This window comes from Penicillium angulare, assembly GCF_028827245.1.
Source record: "Penicillium angulare strain IBT 27051 chromosome Unknown utg000001l_segment0_segment0, whole genome shotgun sequence".
NCBI classification, from domain to species: domain Eukaryota; kingdom Fungi; phylum Ascomycota; class Eurotiomycetes; order Eurotiales; family Aspergillaceae; genus Penicillium; species Penicillium angulare.
The window spans coordinates 1,452,916-1,466,597 of NW_026623160.1; the positions used below are offsets into that span (position 1 = coordinate 1,452,916).

Here is a 13,682-nt window from a genome sequence, read left to right on the forward strand (position 1 = left end):
ACCTCAGAGACCAGTAGTACCATTACCTAGAACTGAAACAGGCTTTTGGGTCAAGAAACCATCCAAGTATCTAGTCACTTCATCCACATCTTTCAGCTCGCCAACCCACCCGATGTATTGATCTGGTCGCAAAATAAACATTGCACCACGAACGCGATCGACACCCCATCTCTCATACGCCTTTCCATCAACTTCGTGATCCCAGGCACAAGCATGGTCACACCAGATCTTATCATATCCCCAGCCCATTACTGGATCAAATGGTCGCAGGCTCTCTGGGAAATCAAAGAACTCTGCCTCATTCCAAGGAGCACTATGGATAGTCAACGTATCGATTATTTTACCAACACCCGGGATCGGGGCATAGCGAGTCAAAATAGACGGCTTAGACTTATTCAAGCCCGCCAGATAATGGCCAAGGGTGTCAACACGTCTCTTCTGCTCTTGGTCGCGGATGTCTCCCGCAAGAACAACCAATCGAAGTAGCCCATCACTTTTCATCATTCTCATGCTCCATACCATAGTGTCATCTGCATGCTGACGCAGCTTTGATGGCAAAACCCGCTCTCCAGGGACAAGCTTAGTAGCAAAAAAGGGCCCTGTCTCAATCCCAGCCTTAGATACCAGCTCACTCTCGCCATAGAATGCCTTGACCCCATCCGAGAAGTCCTGGTATCTCTCCACGATCTTCATCATCTCATCATTCTTATCTGGCCCTCCATTCTCCTGTGGTTTTGCATCGTCTGTGAAATATACCGACCAGAATTTATCGTACTCAAGCAAGAGTTCTGCGAGACGATGCCGTTCCGTGTTATACGTGCTCAGAATAGCAGGATCGGCAACGCCCGTTACAACAAGCGCAATCTTCCAGCCAATATTGAACCCGTCTTGCATACTGATATTCATTCCCAGACCAACCTTTGGTGAATGTGTGTGTACCGCATCACCCGCAAGGAAGGCTCTGGTACCCTTGGCGAAGGATGGCGCAATGCGCTGGCCGATCTGGTATGCGGTCCACCAGTCGATAATTTTGAAGTCAAATGTGTATGGAGAAAGAATCGCCTGGATACGCGCCTTGATCTTTTCAGCTGTGACCTCTGATCGATTATATCTTCCGTTTGTCGCTGGGTCGTTTATGACGTGTACTGGAACGTAAAACCGTACCAGGTTTCTTTCGCGGGGAACGAGTAGGAGTGTGCCGGCTACGTTGGTTATGGTGCCGAGGCGACGAATATCGGCTAGTTGAACATTGTCAGAGAAGACTTCAAATTGAAAATTGGGTCTTTGGATGCTTACGGAAATTGCTGAGTGGAACGACATCAATCACGCCCCTTGACAAACGTATATGTTAGCTCTGTCCGATATATCCATGGATAATGGCTTCGGTCGCAGAACAGAAAACGTACCAAACATGCTCAGTGCTTTCTCCTTCAAATGGAACATTCAATTGTCTTCTGGTCCAGCTGTGGGCGCCGTCGCAGCCGATAATGAACTTGGCTTTGATAATTTCGCATTTTGCTTGTTGCTTCTGGCTCCGCCGGATTATGTCTTCCCACTCATCACGGCGCAAGTTACCTGGAATCGTGATTTCTTTTTCGGGGCTAGAGGTACGTATTTTGACAGATATAGGATAAGCGTTGAGATCATGGTCCAACGATTCATCATACTCCAGGGATTCGGTAATAACACCACGCTCCACTTCTATATCAGAATGTTCTCGAATCTTATCAATCATGATTCGCTCTATTCGTCCTTGATCCAGCAGCATATGCCGAAACGGCGACTCAAAAACTTGTGCAGGAATCATAGACCCCTTGCGGATCAAGCTTCCATCTTCACCAGGTATCTATTGTTCAAGATCACGGGTTCATCAGTTTATGGACGCCAGAGTAAAAGGTTATTTTACGAACCCAAAACCCAGGTGCAACAGCTGAGTGGCCCTCTTGAGCGATCAGATGTTGAATTCCCATGCTATCAAAAAGCTCCATTGTTCTCATACGAATTCCATCCGCATGGCCAGTGAAAATCTTTGTCTCTCTCTTCTCAATGATCCTTGCTCGTATACCATAACGTGCCATCCAATAGGCCGCCGTGAGGCCCGAGGGCCCAGCGCCAACGATGAGCCTGCGGCCTTGTTGTTAGGACATCTCCCTCGAAGGAAGTTGAAGATAGTTCTTACACATCAGTGTGCGATTCAATGACGTGGCTGTCTACAGACATAATGGTTGGTAATGTACTTCCAATCTGTTAGGAGAATACGAATATCATTGGCAACTGCATAACCTATGATAGCCAGGCTGTATTTATAGGTTTCTCAGCCTTGACATTGTAAAATATAGAAAGTTTCCGGGGTAGTACTTGACATTATGGAATTGGCTCCAGTCCCTGGATCTGCAGCGCACCTCGACATCTTCGGAACCAAAAGAAATCATTGGCGCCCTGAGAGCTTCGTGGACTACCTTTTAGTCTGACATAATCGCTGACTGCGAGGATCGTGTGGTGTCTGAGCAACATTGAAATTCATGCCAAGGTGCTAGCCTCGCGCTAGATGTCGTACAGCACTCTCAATGTCGCAGCAGATCCGTTGCTGAAAGCTTATGCATTAAAATGCATTGCTTCTTTAAGCCGGCACCTCAATTCAAACGCCGCAAAGAGCGCGTATCGCCAAATGCATATCGGAGTTTTTTGACCTCTAGAAGACGAATGTGGGTGGTATGGTGTAGTTTACAGTTGAGCGTGGCACCACTCCAATATTCGACTTACTTGATCGGTAAGTGTGAACTCAGATGGGACTCATAAGCAAATATGTTAGCAAAACACTTAATTGTTAGCATTCAGGAATAACAAACGACCCTAGAAAGCTGCTCCGGGAGAGGGCTGCAAAACTACATCAGTGTCACATTATTAGTCGGTTTGCACAAATGCTGAGTCAAAGGCTGACCATGACACAGATGAGCAGGAGGCCTTAAAAAACAACAACTATTCTAAATGGATCCACGTAGCAATTATCCCGTATATTGGAAAAAATTACATTCAATTACGTTGGATTCTAAATGAATCCCCCTCAAATGCATGAAAGCTTGGTGCCTAACCGATAAATAGATGACTAAAAATGCTCCATATCCTATGATCCTGGTAGAGAGCCAATAGAAGCACAGATGTTTAGATCTGTTGGTCATCGGACTGTTCCAGGAGTAATATCAAGGAAGTCATAGCGCCTTCCAAGGTTATCAGCCATTCATCCACTCGGAGAAAATGCTGTTCCAGACAAGCATCTAGTGTCACTTTACAGCTAGCAAAGGTGGCTTCATCAACGTTTATACTATAATTGAAATTTATCCTCCTCTTACTCGCACTAAAAAATCTAATCGATAAATTGTACATGTGGCATAGATGTAAAGCGCCTCCATATAGCCCAGGCTGCCATGAGCATTCATGGCGGACAAGGAACCGGGTGAAACCCCAATTTTATCGAGTCCTACTGAATGCGTGTATTCTTCGTATGCATCATAGAGAAACAGCCCGAAGTGGAGCTTCGTTCCACGGTTGGTCAGGACCATAACTCAGTTTGATGGAAACAGATCTCGTGAGGATGTGGGAGGAAGCCTACAGATTAGAAAGGGAAATTGGAGTTATCTGCCTCTCTGTAGCGCAAATCCTATTATAATCGGGGACTCTAATCTCTGGTATGAAATGGGCTTGGTTTATTTACACGGCCATACTAGAGCGGCTCAACGTGATAGAGAAACGCTTGGCCTAGATATCTGCCAAAATATGGGCTTTCATGATTCAAATTGTGTCTCCTTTTGGGAATTCTATTGGGAATTCTACATATAAAATCAGTGAAAATAATTATTACATGTATTTGAGACTAAGGAGAGATTTTTTTCATTTCATGCAAAAAGAAGCTCTTTTTCTAGAAAGCTCCTGTATAGCCACTTCCTAGGGTATTAAGCAAAAAAAAAGAGCTGTCAATTGGAATCATGTTTACTTTCACCAATTTGCGGTAGTCACGGTCTTTTGAACCCATGCCTCATAATCCTCAGGTTCCTTTCCAAGCAATTCAACCTGCTCGAGATATTCCTTTTCAGTCATACCGAAAGGCTCCTTTGCAAACAATTCCACCATCAATCTCATATCTCTACCCCAGGCTGAATTTTTCTTGGAGCCCATCTCGGTCTCGAATCGTCGAAATCCTTCCTCCGTAGCTGGGTACATCTCAATTCTCTTTCCCAGAGCTTTAGACCAGATGTCCGCAATTTCCGAGCCCTTGTATACTTTCTTAGAGCCAATTGAGATATGCCGACCGTTCCATTTCCCACTTTCATCAATAATAACGTTCTTGATGGCAAGAGCAATATCTGAGGGTGCAACTCGACTAACGCCTTGCTCGCTCAGCGGCTCGTCATAGACACTGTTCTCGATCATTGAGTGCTTTGACCGGAGATCGTTGATGAAGAACAAAGTCGGGCGAATGACGCTCCAGCTGAATGGGAGATTGCCATATACTAGCTTTTGTTCTGTAAGAATCTTAACAAGAACATGTCCTGAGGAGCAATTTCGAAGTATCCACTGTGCACACTCGGTAGAAGCGAAGTCGTAACACGCTGAGAGGTAGATGAGATGCTTGACTGTTTTAGATCTTGCCATACAATCCAGACAGTTCAAGGTTGTGAAGAGCTCGTCTTCAGTAGTCAGGCACAAAAAGACAGTTTCCACTTCATACTTCTCGAGCAGGCCTTGGAACCATGCTGGGTCTGTAAGAGAACCCTCCTCTGCGATAAAAGTCGCAGGGTTGGACTGAGGCTCGGAATGTGGCGGAAGACTTGCTTTTAGGCGAGAAGCATTCGTCGTTGGGAGAATAACTCTTGTTTCTTCTAGTGATTGGAGGAGCGGAAGCAATTCCTGGCCAATGTGACCGGCGCCAGCTGTGATCAATACGTTTCGAGGCATTGAGTACGATGTCAATTCGCGTTAAATAGGCGTTTTCTGAGAGGGCTCAATAGATAAAACGATGGTGGATAGAAGACTTGATGGCATACCTATTCAGTTGCTCTAATACAGTTTATATACCTGAATCTGCACCATATGCAAAGACGGAGTCGGGCTTCGGTCAAATTGACGGAGCCCCGATGGCCCCCAAAATCATCAAGGTGAAAAATCAGCCCCCAAACGTAACCCAAATGGCAGTAAAATTCTTTCGGCAAATCCTAGAGCCGCTTCAAAACGGAATCGGACTCGGACACCAGAAATCACCGAAAAACAACGGAGCAGACGGAGATGAACAACCGCTGGGGCATATGAAGTACAAGTAGAGGCCAAGTACAATAAACAGAGGGTATATGTGAACACATGACAATTTTAAACTAAACTTATCGTGCTGTACCATAGGGAAGCTCAGTACCCATATACTAATAGGGTTTCCGATGCCGGCTTGGAGATACTAGCATACATCATGATACTGTGAAATTGTAAATATATCATATTCTAAGCCAGATGTCTAAGGTTACTCCAGGCCGGGGTTGTATACACAAAATACTATACAAGTTTATGCAATTGCTACTAATGAAAGTCATAACTAAGATATCTATATTTACAGCTAGGAGCTCTCAGTTCTCTTGGAGCCGATCAACATATACAATCGTGACTCAAACAACTCATTCCGATTTTTGAAAGTGGGTATATGCATAGCAGATAAGCATACTCGAAGTCTTCCTGCAAGCAAGATTGACCATGTCTCAAACTTTGTGTGAAAATAATATACTAGTAGAAAATAAGGATAGTCAGTCGATCACCCGGTAGATCGATTCGGTATCTACCAATCCCTGGCTGCATGATGGGCCGCGTGTCACGGAGCATGCGATAGTTGTACAGAACCTGATTCTTCGCATCTGAGACAAACAGGTTGGAATAAAAGCTTGGCTGGTTGATCTACATGAGAGACAAATGTTATGTAAACGATACGTAATGGGACATTATTCGGGATCTTGACATCTTGTTGATGACAACCTGAAGGATGAAGTTAATCCACTTATAGACTTGTTCTTTTAAAACTCAAAAAAGAGTTTGGAAGAAGACCCTGAATTGAGCGCTGTCGTCTAGATTAAGCGTAAAATTAGACTGCAGGTATACATTTACATCATGATTCAAGTCACGTCGGCGGAAAACAGGCTCGGCAAAATTTCCGCCCTATGTTAACTCCAAATAGGAATCACAAGACAAAAGATACTAAGGATTGTCATACTTTTTGCTTAAAATTAGATGCCCTTTATGGTTCAAGTATATTCCGTTTGTTTGCTGTGATAAAAGTGTAAGGCTCTACCATTAATACCCGACAGAAAGTCAACATTTCTCGTGACTACGCTCAACTAGAAGTAGTCAGCTTTTTCTCAACCACCTCCTTTTACACGAAGACTATGTCCCAAGCTGGAGTAAAGGTTCTTCTCCTTGCATCGGTCAGCATTCCAGCGAGGTCATTTCGGAGCTTTAAAATATGTGGCCTACCGTATACGGAAATGGAGCGGGTGATCGTCAAAGAAGGATTCACATACACAGCAACAAACACATCATCAAGTTCCCCGGCTCTGTCATCGGAGTCTATTCCTGGACTATATGGCATCATGAGAAAGGGGAGAGACAGAGCAAATCCCGATCAATAGATCAAAGCGCGGGTCTGCTAATCACTTATTTATCTTCCCCACATGTTGCTGGAGATCCTTTTGATATCCATGAGTGATCTCCCTACAAGGACCCACGGAAGACCTCCCCGGGGCACGTCTCGGTATGCTCCTTACCAAACTATTGGCCTATGCGTGGCCCTCCTGAGGATTTTGGTCCTTGTTTCTTCAGGAATGCCTATCAAAAAGGGTGCGGAGTTACACATAGGCTTTTCGCGAAGGGTAGGGTGATGTCAGGTCCAGTTTCACAACATAACGGTATACTGCCCAAACTCCTTTAATCCCTATATCTATCATGCCGACCGTTTCCATTTTACCCCGATAGATGTGAATTTCATTTTCTTTCTTTTGGTATTTCCTTCGACTATTGTGCGGCAAGAGGGCTCCCTACACAGCAAGTGAATTGGCGCGCGTGCGTCTCGACATCGACCATTTATTAGTTCACTTCAGATATTCTTTCTATTATTACGTCAATCCACCATATCAAATTATACAGCTTTAACTCGCCCAAATATGACTCCGGAAGATATCGAGAAAGCCCATGGTTCCACTTCCCTGCACAGTGTCAGCCAATCCGAGCTCGAAAGCACCCCTACAAAAGAGAGCCACGAACCTATTTTTGAATCTAAGCCTCGATCAAAGATCTTAAGATGGTTTCAGGGATTCAAAGGCGTGGAGTCACGCGGGATTGAGCGAGTACCAATTGAAGAGCGAGAACCGGTCACATCATCTACCACTTTACATATGCTACTCATGTGGTTTAGTATGACATTGGCTACAAACAACATCATTGTTGGATCTATGGGGACTTTGGTCCTTGGTCTCAGCTTCAAAGATGCAGCTCTTTGTGGGGTTCTGGGGATTTTTTTGGGAACAGCGATTGTTGGGTATATGAGTAGTTGGGGCCCACTGAGTGGGAATCGAACCTTGGTAAATCACGATCCTCGCAGTACCGTTGGTATCACTAGAGGCCATTTTGATCTAACATAATCATACAGATTGTGACGCGCTATTTTATGGGCTATTATCCAAGCAAGATCTGCTGCGGACTAAATATCTTTACCAATCTAGGTTACAGTATGGTCAACAGTGTTGTTGGTGGTCAAATATTGTCCAAGGTTTCTGGTGGACATATTTCTGTGCTGGTAGGAATAGTGGTTGTTGCATTGAGCAGCTGGGCTATGGCTATGTTTGGCATGAAAATCTTCCAGATTTATGAACGGTACGCAGTCGGCTTGTCAAAGACACAGGTTATCAGTCTCATACTAATACCCATCAGATTTGCATGGCTTCCGCAGTTGATGGTACTATGTATCATGCTGGGCTCAGCCGGACCTCATTTCGATTTCAACGTCCACACTACATCTTCTCAATTGGAATTGAACGCGAAAAGAATCAGCTTCGTTTCCCTTTGCTTGTCGATCGGTCTGGCCTGGGCTCCTCTGGCAGCGGATTACTACGTCTACTACCCGCCCCACGTCAAGCGCTGGAAGACCTTCACCGTGACAATGCTCGGATGTCTCCAAGCAATGTCCCTGACAATCGTATTGGGTGTTGGACTCGGAACAGTCCTAGCTAGCTCACCTGCCTACGTTGCTAAGTACGGAAGTGACCCCGGTGGTCTGTTGATGACGGCATATGATTCACTGGGAGGGTTTGGGAAATTTTGCGCAGTGATCAACGTTTTTGCGCTGATTGCGAACAACACTCCCGGTACTTATTCTATGGGTATGAACTTCCAAATGCTTGGTGGGTTCTTCCAGCGAGCACCACGTGCTATCTTCACCACCCTCAGCACCGTGATCTATACTGGCTGTGCGATGGGCGGTCGCAACTCCTTGTATGAAGTTTTCAAGGGATTCTTGCCTCTGATTGGATACTGGGTTATCATTTGGTTTGTGATTGTTGTTCAGGAGCATGCATTCTTCCGGAGAATGAAAGGATATGACTGGACAGCCTGGGATAACCCCCAGCACCTGCCCATGGGGATTGCAGCTGGAACCGCTTTTTTGATCGGTTGGGTCGGCGCCATTCTGGGAATGGTAAGTTGCACCTTTAGGCTATTACTCGATAATGAAACTAACTCGCTCAATAGGATCAAAATTACTACGCTGGAGTGATCGCTCAAATTGCGGGTGGATCGGATCTAGGCCTGTGGATCGGGGCTGGATTCACCGCTGTGGCCTTTCCACCTTTGAGGGTTCTCGAGCTATGGTTCTTCAAGCGTTAGGAGGAAACCACATTGGCGGATCGCGGCGAACGTGTCTTGTGGGCTGTACTATAAGGTAAGGAGGAGGTTTCGGGTTGTGTTGCATATGAAAACCATTTTTTCCCCGGACCGCGGTTTGAAGCGATCTTCCCCCGCATCGGCAGTGGCAATAGACACTATGTCATTAATATTTGGATCAAGAAGGCATATTATTTTTCTGTAATTATGGGAGTAGGAGAAAGACTTTGCAAAAAATGGAAAAAAATAACAAGTGATGTTACACACGGTCCACCACGCGTAATCTTTCTGCGAATCAAAATTCACCTTATTAAATTAGGATCTATAGGTAGTTAGATGCAGCAGCAATTAAGTAGGGGCCCACTTAAAAATACCGTCCCTACATTTCGAGCAAGATTTAGAAGGGTGAATGTCGAGACGAGATTTTAATAACCATTTTAAAAAGAAAGCTCGATCTCTACCTAGAATCAATCCAAGTCTTAAACTCCTAATCAATCTAATTTGACCGTCTGCACATGTGGCCAGGTATCAAAAATACAGTATTGCTTATATAATCCACCAAATAATTGAACTCCCAAGAAAAAACAATGCACAAAATAATGCAGTTTCTCCGTAATTTTTAATTCGATTCAACCAATTTGTCTTGGAAGCGGGGGATATCCGAGCCAGAACCAAGATCGACACAGCACATGGTATCCATCATCCAACCCCTCAACAAGTACAATACACCACACCTTGTGCCCAGTGGATATAAATGATCCAAGGGCCAATTTGTACCAACTCTCATCACAGCCCTGGAGGTACAGAGCCCCTTATAAAAGCACCTTATAAGAGCCACATACCGCCACCATGGAAAACGGTACATTTTTCGCGAGTCAACCACTCTCCGTGACTGCTTGGAGCTTCGTCTCTCCACCGAAAGAATGGCTTCCATATGCTTTGGGCTTGTTAATCGGGTACCCGCTTCTAGTGAGGTCGCTCCGATATAAGAGGCTGAACGATATGAAGAAGAAATATAAGTTTCCGACGCGCGAGTCGATGGGGAAAATGACCGATGAAGAAGCCTATGAGATTCAGAAGCAAATAGGAACTCTTGAGTTCCCATTTATGTATGTGAAAGCGCTACAGTTTGCTTTGTTCAGGGTACGTATATCTTTTCCAAATCTACCATCATTATCACTATACGCATGGATACGTATACTATTACTACCTATCACTATTGGTACTATCCATTAAGTACTAGTAGGCTATAGCGATTAAATATCCATAAAAACAAAATTAACCTAAATAAACAGACTTACGGAATCCCATCAGTCTCACATGTCCTCACAAAAACAACACAATTCTCCAACGCATCAACATCCCTCAAACGCTACGCAGACACAGTAGCCCTCGTCAACGAAATGGTAGGAAACAGTCCAACATCCCAACGGGCCTTCATCTCACTAGCCCGCACCCGCTTCCTACACAGCGGATACCGCGCCTCAGGCAAAATTCTCGAAACAGACATGCTCTACACGCTTGCTCTTTTCGCGCTCGAACCTATCAAGTTTGTTCGCCGCTTTGAGTGGCGCCAGATGAGCGATCTGGAGCTTTGTGCAATTGGCACGTTCTGGAAGAGTGTTGGTGATGCTCTGGGGATTAGTTTTGAGGGGTTACCGTCTAGTAATGGGTTTAAAGATGGGATTCAGTGGCTTGAAGAGATTGATGAGTGGTGTGATGGGTATGAGAAGGAATGTATGGTTCCTGATGCTAAGAATCGGGAAACGGCGGATCAAACTACGGCTATTTTGCTGTATATGTTGCCTACGATGTTTCATCCGGTTGGGTTGCAGTTTGTCTCATTTATGATGGATGAGAGGTTGCGGAAGGCTATGATGTATGTGAATTTGAACTTGTACTTGATCATGACTGTTTCTAACTGCTTTTAGTTACGAGCCGCCAACGCCATTCTGGACGTCTGTGTTCTCTACTCTTCTTACGACGCGGAAGTTATTCACTCGATACTTCATGCTTCCTCGACCGGAGTTCTTGAGGATTGTTAATATGTCCAAGGAGCCACAGGAAGATGATCGCTTCTTTTCGTTTAACTGGGATGCAGCGCCTTATTATGTTAAACCGACTTTTTGGAATCGATGGGGCCCCGTGGCTTGGTTGACTTGGGCATTGGGACGTCCTGTTCCTGGCGATGAGGGTGACAAGTATTATCCCTCTGGATACCATATTCAGGATATTGGACCGAGGTATTTCGAAGGGAAGGGACAGAAGGCGATTGATGAGACGATGGGGGAGTTGAAGATTGTTCGAACGGGGAAGTGTCCGTTTCATTGAGAGTCAAACTTGAGTACTGGGTATAGTTTGTGTGGTGTTGCGAGAAAGCTTCGATTTACATACAAGCGTCCAGTGTTGATGGCCTCGGGATTACTGTTTTAAGTACATGGTGGATTGTGGTCTGTTTTAAACCATAGAAGAACCATATCCAGCAAAGTATGTTCTTTCATAATTAGCAATAGCAAATACACTTTTCGGGTTCCTTGATAAATCTCGGACAACATTAAAAGTCATTTAGTTAATTGCTTTTTTCCAGTTATGTGCTATTCTAGCCAGAGGTATGAACTAACAACCCAAAGGCCCAGAGACAGGAAAATAGAGACAGAATAAGTTGGAAATTAAGAGCGCTCAAACAAGATACTTGGGGTTCGGGTCGCAGGCCCATTAAGCCAGAACCCGATGGGGTAGAGAATGTAAGCTTATCAAGGGTATTACTGCGAGCAAATCTCAAAGTTTGGAGATTGGCATATTTAAACCTCCTCCTCAACGACACCCTCCTCGTAGTAGTCACCTTCCTCGGCATCAGAGACGGAGGCCTCCTGGTATTGCTGGTACTCGGAAACCAAGTCGTTCATGTTGCTCTCAGCCTCAGTAAACTCCATCTCGTCCATACCCTCACCAGTGTACCAATGCAAGAAAGCCTTGCGACGGAACATGGCAGTGAACTGGTCACCGATACGCTTGAAGAGCTCCTGGATGGAGGTGGAGTTACCAACGAAGGTGGAGGCCATCTTGAGACCCTTGGGAGGAACGGAGCACAGAGCGGTCTGGACGTTGTTGGGAATCCACTCAACGAAGTAGCTCTGGTTCTTGTTCTGGATGTTGCGCATCTGGTCCTCAACCTCCTTCATGGAGACCTTACCGCGGAAGAGGGCGGAGCAGGTGAGGTAACGACCGTTACGGAAGTCAGAGGCAGCCATCATGTTCTTGGGGTCGAACATCTGCTGGGTCAGCTCAGGAACGCTGAGTTGGCGGTACTGAGAGGAACCACGGCTGGTCAGGGGAGCGAAGCCGACCATGAAGAAGTGCAGACGAGGGAAAGGAACCATGTTGACAGCCAGCTTGCGGAGATCGGAGTTGAGTTGACCGGGGAAACGGAGGGAGGTGGTGACACCGGACATGACGGCGGAGACCAGGTGGTTCAGGTCACCGTAAGAGGGCTGAGAGAGCTTGAGGGTACGCATGCAGATATCGTACAGAGCCTAGAGAACGAATTGCGTTAGATTTGATCCAAACGGATAATCAGACCGGGGGTGTTCTGGATTCGTACCTCGTTGTCAATGCAGAAAGTCTCGTCGGAGTGCTCAACGAGCTGGTGGATGGAGAGAGTGGCATTGTAAGGCTCAACAACGGTGTCGGAAACCTTGGGTGAGGGAACAACGGAGAAAGTAGCCATCATGCGGTCGGGGAACTCCTCACGAAGCTTGGAAATCAGGAGCGTACCCATACCGGCACCGGTACCACCACCCAGGGAGTGGGTGATCTGGAAACCCTGGAGGCAGTCGCAACCCTCGGCCTCACGACGGACAACATCGACGACCTGGTCAACCAGCTCAGCACCTTCAGTGTAGTGACCCTTAGCCCAGTTGTTACCAGCACCGGACTGACCGAACACGAAGTTGTCGGGACGGAAAAGCTTGCCGAAGGGACCGGCACGGACAGCGTCCATGGTACCGGGCTCCAAATCGACCAGGACGGCACGGGGAACGTAGCGGTCACCGCTGGCCTATAAAAAAACCAAACATTAGCCAATATCGAATGGCTCAGGATATCAATTCCACACTTACGTGGTTGAAGTAGACGTTCATACGCTCCAGCTGGAGGTCGGACTGACCGGCGAAGCTAGAAAAAATATATCAGACCGCCATTCTTCCCATACAATCCAATCGAGTCGAATCAAAGACTTACTGTCCATCACCATCGAGACCGTGCTCGGAGGCAATGTTCTGCCTGGAAAGTAGTTAGTAAAAAGTTTCCAGTGGTCAACAACTGTTGGGTGTAAACACGTACCAGAAAGCGGCACCAATTTGGTTACCCTATAACCCAACATATATCGATTAATCTTTCACGTTCCATTTCTCATTTCGATATATACGGTTCATATTCGGATTCGAGTTCGCACTTACACACTGGCCGGTCTGGAGGTGGACCTATATTGATGGAAAAGTTGAGGTTAGCACGGACCTAGCAGGTGGGGGTAGATCATTCAGGGGTCGGGTCAACAAAGACGCGTCTCGGGGTTTATGAGTTCATTGGGACATACAATCTCACGCATGATGAAGTTGAAGATTGGTTGACTTGGGGTTAATTGGAGGAGTATGGATGAAGAACAAGGTCAGGGAGTGGGAAAGGAGAAAGAAAGGTGAGCGGTGTGTGTGCGTGGGGATCAACAACAACTTCTTTCTGCTCAGGGGGGGGGTGGGACGCTCGATCAGGTATAGTGGGGA

The 13,682-nt window shown here is 46.0% G+C and overlaps 5 protein-coding genes across 5 annotated transcripts; 2 read left to right on the forward strand and 3 right to left on the reverse strand.

The window, feature by feature from the left end:
- Positions 1-3: 3 nt before the first annotated feature.
- N7478_000498 (putative phenol 2-monooxygenase) lies at positions 4-2,220 on the reverse strand (the record flags this gene model as incomplete). The annotated part of the gene is made up of 5 exons (XM_056916713.1): positions 4-1,238; positions 1,297-1,331; positions 1,407-1,846; positions 1,911-2,124; positions 2,180-2,220. The coding sequence occupies 5 exons, from the start codon at positions 2,218-2,220 to the stop codon at positions 4-6; spliced, it is 1,965 nt and encodes a 654-aa protein (XP_056784593.1).
- A 1,773-nt stretch (positions 2,221-3,993) lies between these two features.
- Positions 3,994-4,953, reverse strand: N7478_000499 (SDR family oxidoreductase; the record flags this gene model as incomplete). Its single annotated transcript, XM_056916714.1, has 1 exon — positions 3,994-4,953. The coding sequence occupies one exon, from the start codon at positions 4,951-4,953 to the stop codon at positions 3,994-3,996; it is 960 nt and encodes a 319-aa protein (XP_056784594.1).
- A 2,237-nt stretch (positions 4,954-7,190) lies between these two features.
- Positions 7,191-8,907, forward strand: N7478_000500 (uncharacterized protein; the record flags this gene model as incomplete). Its single annotated transcript, XM_056916715.1, has 4 exons — positions 7,191-7,607; positions 7,676-7,899; positions 7,957-8,719; positions 8,773-8,907. The coding sequence occupies 4 exons, from the start codon at positions 7,191-7,193 to the stop codon at positions 8,905-8,907; spliced, it is 1,539 nt and encodes a 512-aa protein (XP_056784595.1).
- Positions 8,908-9,753: 846 nt separating this feature from the next.
- On the forward strand, positions 9,754-11,235 carry N7478_000501 (uncharacterized protein; the record flags this gene model as incomplete). The annotated part of the gene is made up of 3 exons (XM_056916716.1): positions 9,754-10,047; positions 10,200-10,783; positions 10,836-11,235. 3 exons carry the CDS (start codon positions 9,754-9,756, stop codon positions 11,233-11,235), a joined length of 1,278 nt encoding a protein of 425 aa, XP_056784596.1.
- Positions 11,236-11,705: 470 nt separating this feature from the next.
- On the reverse strand, positions 11,706-13,510 carry N7478_000502 (beta-tubulin; the record flags this gene model as incomplete). Its single annotated transcript, XM_056916717.1, has 7 exons — positions 11,706-12,437; positions 12,506-12,961; positions 13,023-13,077; positions 13,144-13,185; positions 13,246-13,271; positions 13,362-13,385; positions 13,499-13,510. 7 exons carry the CDS (start codon positions 13,508-13,510, stop codon positions 11,706-11,708), a joined length of 1,347 nt encoding a protein of 448 aa, XP_056784597.1.
- Between the last annotated feature and the right edge of the window lie 172 nt (positions 13,511-13,682).